The 20,320-nt window shown below is 35.9% G+C and overlaps 2 protein-coding genes across 5 annotated transcripts; one reads left to right on the top strand and one right to left on the bottom strand.

Moving 5' to 3' along the window:
- Positions 1 to 939: 939 nt before the first annotated feature.
- Positions 940 to 1,920, bottom strand: LOC105978050 (protein FAR1-RELATED SEQUENCE 5-like). The gene has a single exon (XM_013003462.1). It carries the CDS (start codon positions 1,918 to 1,920, stop codon positions 940 to 942), a length of 981 nt encoding a protein of 326 aa, XP_012858916.1.
- Positions 1,921 to 3,322: 1,402 nt separating this feature from the next.
- Positions 3,323 to 19,640, top strand: LOC105978076 (MraZ). Of its 4 annotated transcripts, none has more exons than XM_088819576.1 (23): positions 3,323 to 3,790; positions 4,307 to 5,348; positions 6,270 to 6,385; positions 8,667 to 8,875; positions 9,016 to 9,135; positions 9,902 to 10,030; positions 10,133 to 10,258; positions 10,714 to 10,769; positions 10,861 to 10,960; positions 11,425 to 11,542; positions 11,731 to 11,940; positions 12,339 to 12,663; positions 13,412 to 13,505; positions 14,153 to 14,261; positions 14,373 to 14,641; positions 14,723 to 14,847; positions 15,275 to 15,509; positions 16,311 to 16,499; positions 16,630 to 16,913; positions 17,490 to 17,697; positions 17,770 to 18,009; positions 18,667 to 18,749; positions 19,193 to 19,640. In XM_088819576.1, the coding sequence occupies exons 2-23, from the start codon at positions 4,510 to 4,512 to the stop codon at positions 19,350 to 19,352; spliced, it is 4,344 nt and encodes a 1,447-aa protein (XP_088675702.1). In that variant the 5' UTR covers positions 3,323 to 3,790; positions 4,307 to 4,509; the 3' UTR covers positions 19,353 to 19,640. The 4 variants fall into 4 exon arrangements, with proteins under 4 accessions (XP_088675702.1, XP_012858939.2, XP_012858940.2 ...); XM_013003485.2 differs by having other exon boundaries at positions 3,333 to 3,816; XM_013003486.2 differs by having other exon boundaries at positions 3,408 to 3,825.
- The last annotated feature ends 680 nt before the right edge of the window (positions 19,641 to 20,320 follow it).

Below are 20,320 nucleotides of genomic sequence, written 5' to 3' on the forward strand. Positions count from 1 at the left end.
TGAGTTGGTATAGTGTTAATAGAATCATTCGAGGGCACTCTAAATCTCTTTAGTACAGGTTGCTTGAAAGGTATAAGCTGCAGTATATTACACAGAATTACTTAGCACAATTATAAAATACAACAACTACAATGAAATGAGACAATAGTAGCGACATTTACCTTTGGAGAACAACTAGCTTGCTTCGATTTTTTTTTTCTTTGGCTCCACATACTCAAAATGTGATTTGTCACGAGTGCTTGATTTGTCTTTCTTATTTTTTGCCGGTCGACCTTTGCTAACAACTTTTTCACTTGGTTCTGTAAGGTTAGTCTTCTCTGGGTGGGTAAAATGTCTCAAATGGTTGCGCAATTGAGTCTTTGCATCGAGATCGGCACATTCAAAGAGCTTCTGGTATTCCGATAATTCTTCGCCGATGGTTGGTAGGATGACTTCGTCTGTGGTCGCGACGGGCTCTATGCTCATGTGTTACCAATACGAGCCTATTAACTCAAGTGGGATAGGACATTTGTTCACAACAACATACTCATGAAGTTCATGGCAACATGGTAGACCGTGAGTTGTTCGGATGGCGCAACTACAACCCATATCGCTCGGTTGCAATAGTTTCGCATTGTCCACCTCAACTTTGAGTAGTTGCAGAGCGAATTTTGAGATACTTCCACGAAGCTCATTGTATACAACGTTTTGAAAGGTTGTTCGTAAGTATTTTTACTTACTTACAACGTGTGCCCCCTCCACCCTACTAGAAGTGTACGTTCTAAAATGAGTACACTTATTTGTCCATACCGATACAAGTCTCTCCTTGTACGGATCCAACCATGAATTAGCTACATATGCTATAGCCGGCGGATAACCGATAAATGTTCTTTTTATTGACTCTCAATCCTCATTGAACTCCTCTATAGTATTTCTTTTAATAAGAGCCGAAAAAGCCAACTAAAATTGCTTCCATTTGGTGTTGTCCTTTGTGAACAGTTTCTTACAATTGGCCAATATATTCTTGTTCACATGCCACCGACACAGCAAGTGATGAATCGATGGATACACATTGGCCACTGCTTTCATTAAAGCCAAATCTCGATCTGTTACAATGCAATTAGGCCGAGGACAACTTGTCATGGCCTCCATCAAACAACGCAACGCCCATTCGAAATTTTCCGTCTTTTTGTGATCCAAGTATGCAAAGGCAATGGAGAACGTCATGTTGGTACAAGTAAAACCCACAATCTCAAGAAATGGGAGTCCGTAACGATTGGTCTTGTACGTGCAATCGATGACGAATACGTACGGATACGACTGTGCCAACTTAATGCATTTCGGGTGGATCCACAACAAGTCGGTAATCGCATTCAACTCGTTCGATCTATGGTACGAGAGGTATTCATCTTCTTTCAACTTGGCGAACAATAATTGCAATTGAGATCTCCCAGATAATTCATTGAAATTTAACTTAGAGATAGTATTGTAAACTGTCTTCATACCAGTTACATTAGACGGGTCCTTTTCCTTCAATAATCTTAGAATTGCCCTTGGTTTCACCATTGCTTTCTTCAAAGTGTGAACAAGTGATGTCCGCTTCTTTGATAATCTTCCAGCATAAGAGTGTCCGTGCAAGTTTTCAAATAAGTTGTGGTTGTGAATACCACTATAAACATCCAATTTCCACTCAGCCTTTTCATCATCCTTGTGTTCTTTTGTCCCCTTCAATTTAAACGGACAATTGCATTTCTTTGAACCGGTGCTCCTTTTTTCCGGTCTTTGATCATCTTCACCGGGTACCTTCTTGCCAGCATAAAGGCCCCCACGCTCACAACGAACAATCACATACGGTGTCCTACGTCCTCTATCCCCGTCACTCGAACCCGCAATCATTAACACCATTCCAATTCTTTTACATACTTCACGAACCCATGCCATTAAAGCTTCTTTTGTTGGGAATTTTTCTGACGTGGTAAATGAATGGGTGCAATCGATTTACACAAAAGTGGAGAAAATATTAGACAAGTAAATTTGCAACAGGGAAAAAATCAACACCTAAGTGTCGAATTTGTCCCCTATTTTCGACACTTAAGTGTCGAAAACATGGGACAAATTCGACAGTTAAGTGTCGAAAATATGGGACAAATTCGACACTTAAGTATCGAAACATGGGACAAATTTCGACACTTAAGTGTCGAAATTAATAGACAAATTCGACAGGTAACTGTCGAATTTTACCGCTATTTTCGACACTTAAGTGTCGAAAATGAGTATAATATCAATTATTATGTTTTTCGACACTTACATGTCGAAAAATAAGCACATTTTCGACCTGTATGTGTCGAAAGTTGATGGCAGATTTAAAAAAGAAAAAGAATCAAAATCGATGTTTTAGCTAAAAAAATACATGAATACATACCTTAATGGGTTCTCCTTGTTCGTAAACTACCATTCTATTGTCGTTTGACGCCATTTTGCAAGTTGTGTAAGGTTTTCATTTCTTTAGTTTTGAGGTTTTTTAGGAGGATTTTTGGGGGAGGGAGAAGAAGGAGGTGGAGGAGGTGAGGGGTTTGTGAGTGATGAGGGAAATGGGTTTTGAGAGTTTTTGATTATTTGGTATTTAAGAAAGAAAAAATAATATTTGTAATATTTTTTTGATTTTGATTTTCATTAAGGGTATTAAATTAATTTACTATTAATTATTTATTTTTAATTTTTTTAGTATTCAAGTAAGCAAAAGTTATGATTTGTTATAGTGATTACTTTTATTTTTTCTTAAAATTTGTATTGGAGATTATTTTTTTACTAAAATCTCAAAATATCATATGTGACACAGTGACACTCTAAATATGAAAAATTGAGTTAGAACATTTGACACAGCTTGCTTTCTATAAATCAATGACATAAGCAGTCCAATACCCAGTCAAGAATGTACTTAGAATATCAAATCAAAACTTTACTTTTCCCACGTTTTTATAGCATTTTTTCACGGGATCTTACTAATTCTTTTCAATACAAAATATATAGTAATTGATCAATTTCACCAAAACTCATACAAAATTGCAATTCGAAAAGTGAAAATAATATATATATATATATATATATATATATATATATATATATATATATATATATATATATATATATATATATATATATATACCGAAAATGAAAATAAAAACCCACTTAACTCGGTGTTTAGATTGAAATTTGAAACCGCAGTAATTGGGGTACACACGAATCACGATAACTATATTTCCATAAAAAGGGAGAGTGGCCGTTACGAAGATGAAGGCAAAAGACAAGGTGGCTATATAACAAATAATAAATAAATTTTTGAGGGGAAATATAAATATAAAAAAAAAAAATAAAAAAAAATAAAGTAATAGTTGGAGTAAAACATATGGGAAAATAGAGGACAGCTCAGAGCATAGATCTCAAACCAGAATCCAGCTATGCACATTTTGCCTTTTGGACTACTCTCTCTCTCCTCTCTCTCTTTCTCTTTCTCTTTCTCTCTCCTCTTTCTCTCTCTATCTATCTCTCTGTCACTCCCCACTCAGCTTTGAACACCAAAACCAAACCGCCCCTTTCACCATCACTGTTACCATCATCTCGCCCTTCCCCACCACTGCCATTTTCAAACTCTTTTCATTTTTTTAACCCTAAAATACAAACATTAAGGTAATCTAATTCTCTATTCAATCATCATCATAGTCCAGGCGCTGACTTCAACAAAGAAATTTCTGAAAGCAAGTGTCGGAATTGGCAATTGAGTTCCGCGATTCAATTCGATTTCCTTACGCTGGTCAGTTGATCCATTCTATCAGCTCTGTATGTACTGTATGTATATGCACACGTCTTTGTAATTTGTTTATATGCACGAAATTGAATTATGTATGTAGCTATAGTGCGTCATACTTAATGATAATCGAGTCCTGATGTATTTAGGATGTGTAAATATGCGTAATCAACTGTGTGTTCATCTGCTCTTTAGTATGTTTTCTTTGTGCTTTATTCTTGTTTTTCAATCTGCATTGCTTTTATTTGTGGGCGACTGTTGTGAATTTTGATCACGGCTGTTGTATAATTTATTTATTTTTCACAGACCTCATTTCTTTGCAGTATGTTGTTTCGTAACCTAACACGAAAATTTCAAGTTCTGTTCTTCTGTTGGGCAAACTTAATTGATATCTAAATTGCCCGTGTCACCCCAATGCTCTAGAAAGGAGGGATAAAAGTTGCTTCAGTATAATTTATGTATGTGGTTGGTTGTTTATAACCGTCATTTGGAGCTAAAAGTTGCAATGCCTTTAAATTGCAGGAAATTGCAACCAAAGTGGACGAGGCTACCGATAACTTTTATGATAAGCGAGTATCAGTTGGATGATTCAAATATGAATCTGATTTGTTGATTCATTATCGACAGCAGTGTTCCTAGGGAGCAGAAATAAAAGTTGGTCTCCCTGCAATTTCGACCCGTCATGTACTAATAAATATCATTGCATCTTACTGTATGCGGTGGTCATGCGTCCACTGAAAAGTCAGTATCCTATCTGCTGGTGGATTTTCTGTGGATATCTATGGGTATATGTGCTATCTCACAGCTTGGGATGGACTAAAGAACAGGCCTCCAAGTTGAAAGGAGTATCGGCTCTTCATCTTTCACATTTAAGTGGTAGAACTCAAGCCGATGCCATTATTGGATTTCAAGAATCAAGATTTTCAAGCAATGGTTCTGTTACTTGCGAGGACTTGAAGGGTGTTGGATCATTTGATACTACCTGTTTGCTCAATTCAGACCTCTATAGTACTACAGATATTTATGTAGTCGGGGCTGGAAACCTAGAGATACTTCCTAATGTAGAAATTGTTTGCCCAATAGAAGGCTGTACGATAAGTTTCAATTTATCTGGCAATGCCAAAGTTGGTCAAAATGCAGCTATAGTTGCTGGCACTGTTGTTTTTTCTGCTGCCAGTCTGACTATGGGGCCTAATTCTTCTCTCAATACATCAGCATTGGGTGGATCACCGCCACCTCAGACTAGTGGAACACCTGTTGGCTATGATGGAGCCGGTGGAGGGCATGGTGGCCGTGGTGCATCCTGTCTGAAAACTAATCAAACAAACTTCTGGGGTGGTGATGTTTATGCATGGTCTACACTGTCTTACCCATATGCTTATGGTAGCAAGGGTGGTCGCACGTCTGATGGTGGTAAATTTGGGGGAATTGGCGGTGGACGTGTGTTTCTTAATATAACAGATGTTCTCTATATAAATGGATCTGTATCCGCAAAAGGTGGGGATGGAGGAACACTCGGGGGTGGGGGATCTGGTGGAAGTATCATCATACGAGCTCAGAAGCTGTGAGTAGACCTCCTACTTGAACTGTGTGTAATATAATGCCACAACTTTTTTATACCTTAATAATACTAACAATGCCAAAAATAAGGACCTCAAAACTATGTTGATACAATACCAAGTTTAAGTTATTAATTATTATACTTCCACATGTATAGAGATTAACAGTTTTCAACAAAGGTGGTGAGGTCAATCTTTTGATTTAATTATGTGAGATATGCATTACAGTATAGTTATTACTTTATATTTTGTTTATGCTTAATGAATGTTTTTACAAATAGGATTCTACAGGTATGAATGTATTTTGTTCGACTTGGTATGAGATTTTCCTAGGAAGGGTCTTTCCAAAATTATTGCTGAAATTAACTTTACAGATGTAATATATTTCTTGTATCTATAGAAAATTTGAGTTTTGATGTATAAATACATGTCTCTCTATTTGTGCGATCAGCCTCAGGCAAGGGAACCCATGGTGTCATTGTTTTCGTATTTGTTTTGTATACTGCAATATTCTGAGGGTCTACTAGAAGATAGACTAAAAGATGATATTCTATCAAAACTGAGTCCAAATGAATATTAGATATCCTATGCAACCGAAGGAATTGCAGTAATGATTAAAAAATAAAATAAAACTATTCAATTCACGTCATAATCTCCGTGGATTTCCAAAAGATCTTATGGATTTCTTAGTTAAAGGTTTCAATTTTTTCAGGACCAATACCTTAAGACCAACACACTTTACACTTGTGCAGAAGTACTGAAAACTAGATAAACTGAACTATACTGGTTCAATTTTCTTTGCTTTTTGTTAGATAATGACTCAATATATTTTGTTATGATTTTCCTTTAAGCTAATTTTTACTTGGAACATTGAGCTATCTAATTAAATACAGTATAAGTTTCACTAATGTGGTTTAACTGAACAGGAGGGGCTTTGGTGTCATAAGTGCAGCTGGTGGGAAGGGATGGGGTGGAGGTGGAGGTGGCAGGATATCAATGAACTGTTACAGCAAGCAAGAAGACGTAAAAATTACAGTGCACGGTTCGTACCCGCTCTTATATTTCTAGTTATATAAGATATCAATCAATGACAACTGCTAACTACTTTGTTCTGTGAGTGTCATGTCTACTTCCATGCTGCATCTTGATAACATTAAGCGGTAACTCATATACGAAACCTTTGAATGATTTAATCAGCCATATTTTGTTAGTGGTAATATTGCATTATGCATGTCGGTGCCTAATTAGTCCTGGTTCAAGTCTTTTTACTTTAGCTTAGCTACTAGCTAGGTACACTTCGAGGTGCTTGTCAATTTCATCCTACTATGCTTTTTCTATTCAGTTAATGAAAGAGCCCAATGCAAAAAAAATGCATGTTGGGTCTTTGAAACAGTCCAGATCATTTTGATAATAATAAGTTTGATCTGTTTTACCGAGAAGGTCTACGGTTCGAGTCCGTATAGCCTAGAGCCCTATAAAATTAAAATTTTAAATAAAAAAAATTGTGTAATTTTGATTTCTTCATTCTTGTTTATTGCTTGTAATATCATTTTCATTCATCCTACTAAATAACTGACCTACTTATGAAGTTGTTTTTTTTCTTACAATGACATCTAACTCGTATATCTATTTTTCAGTTTTTGTTATAGAAAATTTATTACATGACATGTACTTCTTAAAGTATGCATCCCTAATATGATGCCCTACTTTGGTAAAGACTTATGCGTTCATACGATGTTGTGTAGTCTTTGTATAACTATGTTAACGCTGTGCGTCTTTCGGTATTTATCATCTATGTTTTTTGAATTTCTCCATATATATAACATTTTGGTAGTGGGTTATGGATTAGTAGTTGATTAAGGGGCAATTCCTAATAAATCATGACTGATGGTGTCAGAATAGTTTTAACTGTAAGTCTTGGATGGTTCCTACTTGTTAACATGGGATTGAGCAAATGGGCTCGTTGTAATGAGTTCCTTAATCTTGATTGGATTGTAGGTCTTTGTAGATGTTTAGAGCCACATTCGTGATGCTATGTATCTAGGAAACCTGGACTTGAAGGAGTATTCTTGAGGTTTCTCCTATTTAAAAAAAAAGTTTATATGTTATAAGTACCAGTTTGATATTTGTTTCTATTTTGCAAATTGCGCCTACTGAGAAGATATTTGTAAAATAAAAAGTAAACTTCAAGGAGTACTATAATACCTTAAGGCGGTTTGTAAGATGAAGACTGCTCCTTCAATCCAAAATTTATTGTTCTTGTCTCCTTAAGGCGGTTTGTAAAATAAAATGGAACTTTCTATCTAAAGTTTCCATCTGTGTAAATAATGATTTTATATTATTAATGGAATGGTGTGAAGATACCCAAACACAGTTTTCGCAACTCTCATCTAAAACTCCTATCAGGTCAAATAGGATCTCTAAGTTTTGGATGGATGGAGTAATTAGTTACAAGTCAGACTCCTGCAACTATAAAACTCTTGCAACTACGAAATAAGGAACCCATTCCTACTTTAATCATATCGTATCACTTCGATGGGGATTATAATTTTCATTTGACATAATTACCAAGTAATTTATTAAGGGATTTTGGTGATTGAAACATTTTTAAAGGGTTGGAGGGGCCAAAATGATACTAAAAAGATGGAGGCACTTTAATGTCATATTTCGTTTAAATGGCGAAGCGAAGGTTACTCTGAAAATAAGGTTTGCTAAGTCTCATATTTCGAGATTTCTGTTTCACAAGAAATGTCAGATATCTGCTAATTGTTCTATTGTAGTCGAGGATATGACTGTCTGTTATTAGGTACACCAGAATTCATCTGTTGGAATTTGATTTGCTAAAATTTTAATCTTTTGTTTTCCTCTCCAGTCTCCTGAGATAGCATATTGTAGTGCTTTGCTGTTGACTATTGGTAACACCTAGCAATTGTCTTACTATGGGATGCTAGAGTTCACTCCAAACTAACAAAATTATCCTTTAATTGCTTAACTAATATCCTGTGTTGGGTTTCGATGCTTTAGTTTAAGTGAGTGGCAGAATTCTGCCTTGCTATTGATGTTCAAATCACTGAAGTTGTATGCTATGATTTTCTGTATTGTGACATCAATTTCGTCTGAGCCATGTTAATATAGTTTAGAGCCTCTTCATAATAGATCTCATGTAAATGCGAAATGAAGTTTAGAAGCATAATTTATGTATGTAGTCAGAAAATTTGGCTAGAATTTCAAACAGATTGCCTATCTTTTCTTGATCAGCATCTTTCACCTGTGTAGGTATGTGCAAGGGTTAGTCTCCTAAATGATTTTCTTCTCTATGGTAGGTGGATTGAGTATTGGATGTTCTGGGAATGCTGGAGCAGCTGGTACTTACTTTGATGCATCTGTGCTGAGTTTGCGAGTTGGCAATGACAATTTGACAACAGAAACAGAAACTCCATTACTAGATTTTTCTACTAGCCCTTTGTGGACGAATGTTTATGTGGAGAACAATGCAAAAGTTTTAGTGCCTCTCCTGTGGACAAGAGTTCAGGTCCAAATCATTTCTCTTTACTACTCGTTATTAAAATGCCAGAGTTCTAAATGAAATGGTGAAGATACTTGACTTGCGAGTTTTCTCTTTCTGTGCTGGGGACAATGTTTGATAATGTTTTGGAACTTTCTACTTTGAAGGTGAGAGGCCAGATAAGCTTATATTGTAAAAGCAGCATCATTTTTGGACTGTCCGAATATCCAGTCTCAGAATTTGAACTTGTCGCGGAAGAACTTCTGATGAGTGATTCAATAATAAAGGTAGAAAATTTGTTTACGGCAGTTTCCCTTTCTCTCAACATCTCCAGTTTTAATAATTATCTGACCTTGGCAATAGAATGGTGCAATTGAATGATTTCTGCATGTGAGGGCAGGCTCTCATAAATAATTTCTGCCCGTGCATCCATAGTTTTAGACATAATGATACTTAAAACGGAGGAAACGGAAATTTTATCAGTCAATGATGGAGTAAGCATACCTCGTAAATCTATTTTCATGAGTTATTCTGCTAATCAGTTATACCTTGAAAGTTACTTTCTCATTATCTTAAGTATATATGGTTGACGATATTGTTGAATTAATAAGACTCAGTTTGGATCTTTACTTATTATGTGTAGACTTGAATCTTTAGCTTATTCTAATTGTCTAGTGCTTAAAACTGTTGCTGACCTAATAGGTTCTGACCTTTATTTAAACTCACTGAGTTATAAGCAGCCTACTTGTGGATTAACATGATTTTTCTTGCATTAATTTTCATCAATCCCCTAACAACCTGGAGTTTCAAAAGTTATTGACGTAGATGTTTCACTTCAAATAGAGGACTATCCTAGTACTTCTGATCGTTTCTATGGCCAATTTTGTTACCACTCTCTCTTCTATTACTGCAATGTGATTCCTTTAAAGGACTACCTTGTTCTTCCACCAATTAATAGTTTGTTAGATGTTTATACCCTTCTGTGCTATTTATCGATGATGGGCCAGACTCAATTGTAGTCACAAATGTTTTTTTGTTTTTGTGTTGATGAAGGTTTATGGAGCTTTTAGGATGTCAGTCAAAATGTTACTCATGTTGAACTCCCATATCCAAGTTGATGGTGGAGGAAATGCTGATGTTGCCATTTCCGTCCTTGAAGTCAGAAATCTTGTTGTTCTTAAGGTGATGACCAAATGACTTCTTAATACAACTGAAAATGTTGTCTGTTCTAGAAGACTGTTTACGATGTCGCTCCAATTTCACCTTCCCTCCTTTTCCTGGCAGGACTACTCTGTCATCAGTTCAAATGCAAATTTAGCTCTATTCGGACAAGGACTTTTGAAGCTAACTGGCCAGGGTGATGCAATCAAAGGCCAGAGACTCTCGTTGTCACAGTTTTATAATATTACCGTACGATATTTATTAAAGAAGCAAAATCTCTTCTTTTGTTTCTGTTGTAGAGATGAGGATGCATGATCAAACGATACTTCTTCATTCATTGTCTTGCTACACCACATTTTTTTTACATTTCTTTACTCATAGGAGGTTGATATTACAGTAAATGCAAATCCCAGACGAGGTATCTTGGTCCTCCTAGCACACGTGGTTATGCAAATCTCAAATGTATTCTAATTTTATGTATAGCTCTTACCGTAGCTGTTATAACTGGCTATAGACAGAGAAACTCTAACTTTGAACTTAGAAATTGAGAATTCTTCTTCTTCTTCAATACTTTAAATACGTGGCCATTAGAAGGTTCCTTCTTTAATATCTTTTGTTACTTTTCCATTTGTGTTGATATCTTTCTTCTTTTTTCTCAATCAACCATCATATTTTCTGACTACATAATTTTTTTCTTGTGTTAGGTCGGCCCTGGCTCGTTACTGCAAGCTCCCTTGGATGATGATGAAAGTAGAAGCTTGTAATAAATTTAATAAACTGAATCGCTTAATGTGTACTTATTTAGCATTTTCCTTGTATTGGCAAATGATATGATCTTATTTCTGAAATAGGGTGACCGAATCTCTATGTGAGAGTCCAACATGCCCAGTGGATCTTGTAACTCCACCAGATGATTGTCATGTTAATTATACACTGTCCTTCTCTATGCAAGTAAGTGAGATATCTTGCACTGCCTGTTTTCTTCGATCTATTTGTTGACAATTATGGTGTCAGGTTTTTGATAACTATCCAGCAGATACAAAATAACTTCTCATGTGGTGTTTAACTTCTTTTGAGTCAAGGAGTGGCGGTTTGGATAATTAATTAACAATCCTATTGTAAACATTTGCATCATGACTTCTAATTATGTAATGGAGGGGGAAGTCTGGAGAGTCTTCTCTTCTGCTACATATGAGTACATCCTTATCAGCAAGTGTTGAAATTTAAGTTCAACCAAGTGCTTTTTCTCCCATCTTCTGCTACAGCGATATTTTTCCCATGAAAATGCATAACCTTCTTACGCTTCTCGTAACTTACCTCTTTTTTTTTAACACAAACATCATAGGGTGAATTCTCGTGGACATACTTCTACATTCAAATTTTACGACAGTTCTGAGTGGTTCTATTTTGGACAGGTTTGTCGTGTCGAGGATATTCTGGTGAATGGAGTAATTAAGGGAAGTATCGTTCACATCCACAGGTCAAGAACTGTCATTGTAGACACTGGTGGCATGATAACAGCATCAGAATTAGGTATAAATGTTGGAAAATATATTGTCACACCCAATGCTTTCTGTTGATGCTAATCTCCGGTTATAAGTCTCATGTCCTTCCCATGCAATGTAACCTTGTAATTTATTAGACCTTAACAGTTTCTCATTAGCTATACTTTCTATATATGACACGGACTTCCTGAATTCACAGAATGGAATGGTTTCCAGGTTGCAGGACTGGTATTGGTATGGGAAACTACTCAAATGGAGCTGGTGCTGGTGCTGGACATGGAGGGAGAGGGGGGTCTGGATTTTTCAAAGGAAATTTGAGTGAAGGTGGTCAGAGATATGGGAGTGCTGATCTTCCTTGTGAGCTAGGTAGTGGAACTGAGGATCCTTATCAGTCTGATGGATATGTGGTTGGTGGTGGAATTATAGGTACAAATTTTACTAGCTCTCACATTTTAATTCTCCCAAAAAAAAGAGTAATTGAGCCTGCCTATCAGATCACACATTACCAAAAGAAACATCTTTGATGCACGGTCTTTTGGATGGCAATTGAAAATATGCTTGTGGGAATATATCTCCACGCAAAATGTCCTTGTTCCTTGTTGCATTACGTATACATCTCACTGATCGGGTTGAAGTGGAAAAAAATAAATTTTATGTTCCCTCACGCACAATAACTTCAAACTTCAGAGAAAGCACCAAATAATTCTGAGCTAATAAGCTTTTCATACGGACTTGAAAACTTATCAAGTTCGTGTTGTTTTTGACCGTATACTGATTGATGTATAATGACCTTTACTCCCTTTTCTTGTTTTTATGTATGTTAGTGATTGGATCCAGACAATGGCCACTCTTTAGACTGGATAATTATGGGTTTATCAGCGCTGATGGCCAAAGTCGTGGCGTACAGACTCTTAATAGCAACGATACTCTCATAGGTGGACTTGGTGGAGGTTCTGGTGGTACTATCCTTCTTTTTCTTCAATCTCTTGCACTTGCCGAGAATTCCTCTTTATCCGTTCTTGGAGGTTATGGTGGCTCTTTGGGCGGTGGGGGTGGTGGAGGTGGAAGAATTCATTTTCATTGGTCTAAGATCGCTAGTGGAGAGGAATATGTTCCACTTGCATTTGTCGATGGTGCCATCAACTTCAGGTATGGCAATATTTATGTTACATGGATCTTTTACATTGATGATATTTCTATGGAGGATGCTTTTTTGTAATTGAATAGCAATTAACTTGGAAAATTTTGTCGGAAACCTTAAATATTTGGTTTTTGTTTCACTTTCCATTGGTATTTTTTTTTCTCTTTTGCTTTATGAAGCACAGTTCTGTTTACTGTTGTGCTGATTCATTCTTTGGCAGCTTCATATATTTCTGATACCGTGGTCTTTTGTTTACATGGATGAGTCTTAGAACATGAATGTTGTCTTAGATAAGACTATCTCTTATTTTTCATCTCGTATAGCCTTTTCACCTTTCGAGATGTTTTATTCTTTGAAGTACCTACAGATGGGAATGCCAGAGTGAGGTAGCATTAATTTTGATATGAAACCTCTGTTTATTTTCTTTCTACATGTACTTTTTCCGGACAAATAAAGAAAAAATCTCATTTACGCAGGTTCTTTAATCTGTAGTAAGTCGACTTCTTTACATGTGGTGGAGACTTATGTAGTTTTGAATGTTTTCTGGTTTTTTCATGTCCTTTAAGAATGTCACAACAATTCTATTTGTAGTCTTTACTGTTTTAAGTTCTCTTCTAAATTTTTAAGTAAATGTTACTCTCTTCACTACTTCAATAAGTGGTTGTGGCATTGCAAACAAAAGCAGATCATGTAGTTGTTTGCATACAGAAACTGCATATATTTGCATCTGAATAGACTTTTTTCATTATTTAACAGTGGAGGTGCTGGGAGTGGAGATGGTATTCGTGGGGAGAAGGGCACGATTACTGGGAAAAAGTGCCCCAAAGGCCTGTATGGTACATTCTGCACAGTATGTTTTGTGCTCTCCATGTACTCCTATAGATTTTTGTCATTTGTACTTTTATTTTTAAAATATGAAAATAACCAAATATGAAATGGTAGATACTATAGAAAACAAAAGCATGTACTTCAGTAGGAGGATACATAGTAGTAGGTATAAAATACCTGTCTTATTTATTACTATGATTAATTCTCTTTGGATTCTCCATGTTTGTTTAAGTTTGCATTCTCTTGACCTTATAGGTAAGCTTAACTCACAACTGATAAAAAGTGCCTATACTGGTGTTATAATTAGCGAATTAAAGGTGAAATAGAGATATATGGATAATATTTGTCTTTAACCAACTTCAATAGGCATCTTTATTTCCTTTATGAGTCTGCCCAAGAAGCTTCATAGATGCAGGTGAGGATTTCTGAATTCATGCGTAACCATGAATTTTGATAATCAGATTCATCTTCTATAGGATATACATGTCAATCTGGATATTGTTTGTTATAGTTTCTTAGATAACTCTGCAGGAAATAGAACTTCAGTTCGTAACTTACAGAATTATGCAATTATTGTCCGTTCACTGATAATGCAATACTATTTTATAGGAAATAGTAAGTTGTTCCGCCATGGTTTTTGAACATCAATATCCATGGGTTGTATTATAGGAATGCCGTGTTGGAACGTATAAAGATGAGGAAGGATCTGATGTAGATCTTTGCAAGGATTGTTCCTTTGAGCGGCTTCCTACTCGTGCTAGGTTTGTGTATGTAAGAGGTACTATGACTGATATGACACAAATTTCTGTTAGTATGTTATTATTTTTCCTTAGTACATAATTTTTTTGTAAAACCCATCTTTTATTTTATATGCGACCAATTCCTGCAGGTGGAGTCACCCAATCAACTTGTCCCTACAAATGTATTTCTGAGAAATATAGGATGCCGAAGTGCTATACACCTTTCGAGGAGCTGATATACACATTTGGAGGCCCATGGCCTTTTACCTTTCTGTTGTTGTGTATAGTCATGCTCCTTGCTGTGGCATTAAGTACTCTGAGGATCAAATTGATGGGGTCAGGTTGCTCTTACGAGACAAAAAATTCAATGGAACATCAAGATGATCAACGCTTTCCTTATCTTCTTTCCTTATCTGAGGTGAGAGCATTTCCCTAACTTGGCCAGTTTAACTAAACCGCATCAAATGATAGTCCATGTTGCTTCTGTTTCTTTTTCTAGGTTCGTGGTGGCAAATCAGAAGACACTCAGACTCATGTACATAGGATGTATTTTATGGGTCCCAATACTTTCAGAGAACCCTGGCATCTGCCTTACTCACCTCCCGCAGCAATATTTGAGATTGTGTAAGAATGTGATATTGATTCTAAAAAATCACCATTGTGCAAAAAAATGCCACTGTATTCTGAATGATATCATGATATGTTTCTTTATATATCTTGTTTGATTGGTTTACTTTTTAGCCTTCTGAATTTCAGTATGTTACTGCACATATGATCTCAGTTCAAATAGTTGAAATATTTACCTTATTAATTGTCTAAGTTTTATGAAATCCTCCTAAGTCAACCTTGAGGAACTCTCTTAATCATTATTTTTCATCATTCATACTTTTAGATGTTCTTGTTCATGTAGATGTTTATGGTTGAGAGCTTATGCCCTTAATAATTTAGCTGAAAAATTAACGACATCATACAAATCGTGCAGATTCAAATATCTTTCTCTTTCTGGTCCCAGAAATCTTTAATCACCACCTACAAAATTTTCTAAATGTAGGTACGAAGATGCTTTCAACAGATTCATTGATGAGATCAACTCTGTTGCTGCATATGAATGGTGGGAAGGGTCCGTACATAGCATACTTTTGTTGCTTGCATATCCTTGTGCCTGGTCCTGGAAACAATGGCGTAGGAGAAAAAAGATTCATCGCCTTCAGGAGTTCGTCAAGTCTGAATATGACCATTCTTGTCTGCGCTCTTGCAGATCACGTGCTTTATACAAAGGAATGAAGGTTAGTTGTAATTTGATTACCATGGAGTCTGTTTTTTCTGGACAATCTTATATTTATTTATTAGTTAATCTAATCAACATAGTTGTATATTTCATCTCTGTGTGAGTATGGATGTATACATATATTATTGAAGTATGGATGTTATACCTGTATGATTTTGTAATATGTTGGATATATATTCCCTTTCGTGATATTACTTTTGTTTCTCTTACAAAATGGTGACTACTTAGATCAGACTGAACAAAACAATTGGGGGAATATTTAGAAAGTCACTTTTTCTATCTAAGTTTGACAAATCATAGACAGCCTGCTGCTATTAACTATTGAAATCATGTGGCTTATTAACTATGGAAACATTGGCAATTGTCTCTCCAATTTCTGCTGGGGATTGTAACTTTCCGTACACCTTCCATTGGTCACTCAATGATGGAACTTTACTTATTTCTGTTTTTGAGGAATGACAAGTCAGATCCAGGAATTAGCACGGGATATGCAAGTCTTCAAAGAAAGATTCCTCGTTAAGGGGTTTACAGCGTGAATGTGGTCTAACTACTGACAGAATATAACAAGTTGGAAATTCTTTGTTTTTTTTTTATGTTCATTCATCTTTATGTGCGTAAGATCATTATTTAACAATTGGCTGATACCAGAATTTGTTATACACCTTAGATATGGGAAAGAACGTAAGTACCTAAGTTGGTAACATACACCTCAAAGAAAGGGAAATTTGTCTTTTCTTATCACTATTTTTTGCCTGAGTTGCTCTCCATAATCTAGTCCTTTTTTTGAATGTTTTTGCAGGTTGGGGCAACACCTGACTTGATGGTTTCTTATATAGATTTTTTCCTTGGCGGTGATGAGAAACGCATAGATATTGTAATCAGCATCCAAAAGAGATTTCCTATGCCAATTATTTTTGGAGGGGATGGAAGCTATATGTCTCCTTATAATCTGCATAACGACACATTATTAGTGAATCTCGTTGGGCAGGTAACTTGGATGTCTAAGAAACAGGGCAACAGACTCAATAGTTTTCTAAACTGGGACCAAGCACATTAACTTATTAAAAAGAGATTTATATGTATAATCTTCTAATCCATTCAAATTTTTATCTTTTTAGCATGTACCCGCAACTGTCTGGAATAGGTTGGTCGCTGGTTTAAATGCTCAGTTGAGAACAGTGAGGCATGGATCTATACGCACAGCTTTGCATCCTGTTATTAATTGGCTGACTACTCATGGAAACTCCCAACTCGAGTTTCACGATGTAAAACTTGAACTTGGATGGTTCCAAGCCACATCTAGTGGGTATTATCAACTGGGTATTTTAGTGGTGGCTGGCGGCTGTACTCTTCACGATCTTCATCATTCAGAGTATTTGGACATTTGTGATACATCATCCAGGTACAATACGATTCCATGTTCCAATCATGCTAGTTTAATTGAAGCAGGTGCTGGAAAAATAAAAGAGAGAAAAAGGTCTAGTTTTTAAATATTCTGATACTATGGTGTGCTATTCCTAGGTATTCAGGATTATTTTTGCTGTGCTTGATCTTGTATTGGTAGTTTTGAGGAAGTGTTGTTTTTTTTCTGGAGATAAATTTTGCAGTTGATGATTTCTTATAAGTTTTTTGTTGGTTAGTAGCATAATATCATGCTTACTATTTCATTGCCTTATTTCATAGTTGTAAATAAAGAAAAGCCGTTATGCAATATCAAAAACCACGAGAGACACATTCATTCATAAATTATGGAAATTATATTCAGCTAGTATTCTTCAAACTTTTCTTTACCCAACTAGTAGAAATTCTAGTTCTACTCAGGGTGGGCAGGTAGGTATTCCTAGGTATTTTCACCAATGAAATGTTCATCTGGTGTTTCAGTTGTTATGTGAGCTGTCATCAAATTATTCTGGTCTCTTCCCATTGGATATTTTTTAAATTATTCAACCTTCTAAATACTACTGTGTCTCACCGTCAGGAGCTCCGCGTCAGTGGCAGAAAATAGTGCCAACCTTGATGAAGATAATCCGAGTCACGCAAGTCATGTATTATCCCGTAAAAAGATTACGAGGGGCTTCAATGGTGGCATTATAAATGAAGATACCTTGAAGTCACTGGGCTATAAAAGGGACTTCCTCTTTCCATTGTCTCTGTTGCTTCTGAATACCCGCCCTGTTGGCAGACAGGTACCAAAACTTTGTGATATATGCTGGCTAATATACTGATCTCCATTTGACGCTTGTTTACCTTTTTTGCAGGATACTGTACAGTTTTTTATTACTGTCGTGCTCTTGGCTGACCTTTTTGTCACTATCCTTATGCTATTTCTGTTCTACTGGATATCTCTTGGAGCTTTCCTTGCAGTACTTCTTATCCTTCCTCTATCATTGCTCTCTCCATTTCCAGCAGGCTTGAATGCCTTGTTCACTAATGGGCCTAAGAGGGCTTCACTTGCTCGTGTTTATGCCTTGTGGAATGCTAGCTCGATTACGAACATCGTAAGTGATACTAAGTGCTGATACTAACATATAACGGTTTCTTTTTTACTAAAACAAAATAAATAAGTAATAGAATGAATTAAGAAGGGAAAACAAACACTGCACTTAGTCAACTATAGTTATGGTTTAGAGTCTTGATGTGAAAGAGTCAGAACTGCTAGATCTTTCACTTATTCCTTTAATTAGTACTCCATTTCTTGTTGATTTTGTCTGGTCTACCTTGTATTGATCAATTTAAAGAGCATGTTGGCAAATTTTCGTACTAGTTGGTTTCTTGTGAATTATCTGATTTTGAAAGCCTAAATACGAGTGTTTTTACAAGTATTTCTGAAGGTTTTGGCAGAGTTCTTCTTGCATGTTTATTAGTTTTTGAATATTCGCAATCCGTTCTTATGTTCCGAAAAGACTCTTCATGTGACTCTAATAAAATTGTTAAAATCATGCCGCTGGACAACCTGGATTTTCAATCTGCTATTAGCTAAATACATCTAAAATTTGTTTACTTAGTGAAGGAGAAACAGCTCAGTCGCCCTCCTGTCTCACTTGTTTCCAAATAACATGTTAACTGGCATGGGATGTAGAGTATCATTTTCAAGTTATGGTTAATGCAAAAGAAATTTCTGTACCTCTCTAATGATACCATTGTGAATTTTGCAGCTTGTGGCATTTATTTGCGGCATGATTCATTATGTGATTATCTCGGTGCATTCACTGGAAAAGGCAAATATTTGGCATTCAAAGTGAGTACCAGTGACATCCTCATTTAACACATTTTGCAGGAATTTCAATTTAGACCACCTTGCTGCATTAATTGCCACCTATCCTCGGTAGTTTTATGCACAGTTTTTATAATTAAGTATTTTGTTTCACACGGCATGCAAATTCTTCTTTCTTTATGAGCCTTAGGAAAGAGGTAAGTTGTACAATGAGGTGATCTTGGGGAAAGATAATCTGCTGCTATATATTTTAGAAACCCTCTTGGATTATCTGGTGGCTAGGACAAAAGAAAATAGGAAGGACATCAGCCTTAGATATTATATTGATACCTGAACTCCCGGCTTATTTTCTTATACATAAGTTCCCAAGGCTTTATTTGTCTTCATTTTTTTATTTATATTTATATTTATTTATTATATTGTTTTGAAAAAAATCCATGTTGCTTCGGAACTTGTTCTGATGGCAGGGAAGACGAGAAATGGTGGTTTTTGCCGACGATTCTGGTATTATTGAAAGCAGTTCAAGCTCGATTTGTTGATTGGAACATAGCGAATTTAGAAGTGAAAGACTTATCTGTCTTCAGTCCCGATCCTGATACCTTTTGGGCCTATGAATCCGTCTCTTGACACTGACATCATACAAATGATAATTGGATCGATTGATCATCTTATTGCAGCCAACAGCTTTTTGTATAAACTGTGTACATATATATATAATTCCTATAGAACGACTTATTGGTCTTTTGTGTACAGATTCACCTTTGCAGTTGATATTACAATAGATTGAGATTAGCGAGAGACGTTTTTTGAGAAGGCAGGTGGATGAGTGTAATTTTGTTGACTTAACGGACAAATTGATGCAGTTTTAAGCCCCTTAATTTTATTCTTTATATTATCTTTGGTTAGCTTGGCCAAGTATGAATGTACTATCATGCCTTCGTTTGTTTTATTCATTTTACTCATTTCCTCGTCAAAATCTTAGTCTCCCAATGCTTCAAATTTGCTTATTTGTTCACGTAATTGAACAAATTCCACGCGTAACTGAGTAATTTGTTTGCCGATTTCAATTCGCGTAACACAATTTATATCCTACGAACAACTAGTAATATTTGAATCTTTAGAACTTGAAATGTTCAGATTTGGTGAACTTTGTTGATAGGTGTTAAAATATGCGATATATGTTGATTTCTGCATATACTTGAAGATATAGACTGTATAATCCAGATATGTGTCGATTTGTGTCATTCCAACCAAATTCCGACCTAAACAATATTGTACTTAAAGACTCAGTGCTGTATTTCCCACATGTGAATTTTAGAATGAATGTGTGGGTCGGCCTTGTGATCGGTACCGGGGAATTTTTGAACCATAAATTGTTCAAGAGTTCCTAAGTTTTAAATATGTTATCACATTTCCAACCCCCGTGACACAATATCTTTCAAGACAAGAATCAAACTTTACTCTTCATGCAAAGGCCAATAGCGCCTACTACCAATCACACGATTTTTACCATTACCGGGTTTTTTGGACCCTGTATTCGTGTCCATGGTCCATGTATTGTCACGCAATTAAGCAATGTAAATATTAACGAAAAC

This window comes from Erythranthe guttata, chromosome 1 (assembly GCF_056151865.1).
Source record: "Erythranthe guttata isolate IM_541 chromosome 1, IM_541, whole genome shotgun sequence".
NCBI classification, from domain to species: Eukaryota; Viridiplantae; Streptophyta; class Magnoliopsida; order Lamiales; family Phrymaceae; genus Erythranthe; species Erythranthe guttata.

Bases quoted from the DNA above. Each gene is read 5' to 3' on its own strand.
- LOC105978050 (XM_013003462.1), bottom strand. From the start codon at position 1,920: ATGGCATGGGTTCGTGAAGTATGTAAAAGAATTGGAATGGTGTTAATG.
- LOC105978076 (XM_088819576.1), top strand. From the start codon at position 4,510: ATGCGTCCACTGAAAAGTCAGTATCCTATCTGCTGGTGGATTTTCTGT. The intron at 11,543-11,730 runs GTATAAATGTTG...AATGGTTTCCAG, and splicing joins GATAACAGCATCAGAATTAG to GTTGCAGGACTGGTATTGGT. The intron at 11,941-12,338 runs GTACAAATTTTA...TATGTATGTTAG, and splicing joins GGTTGGTGGTGGAATTATAG to TGATTGGATCCAGACAATGG.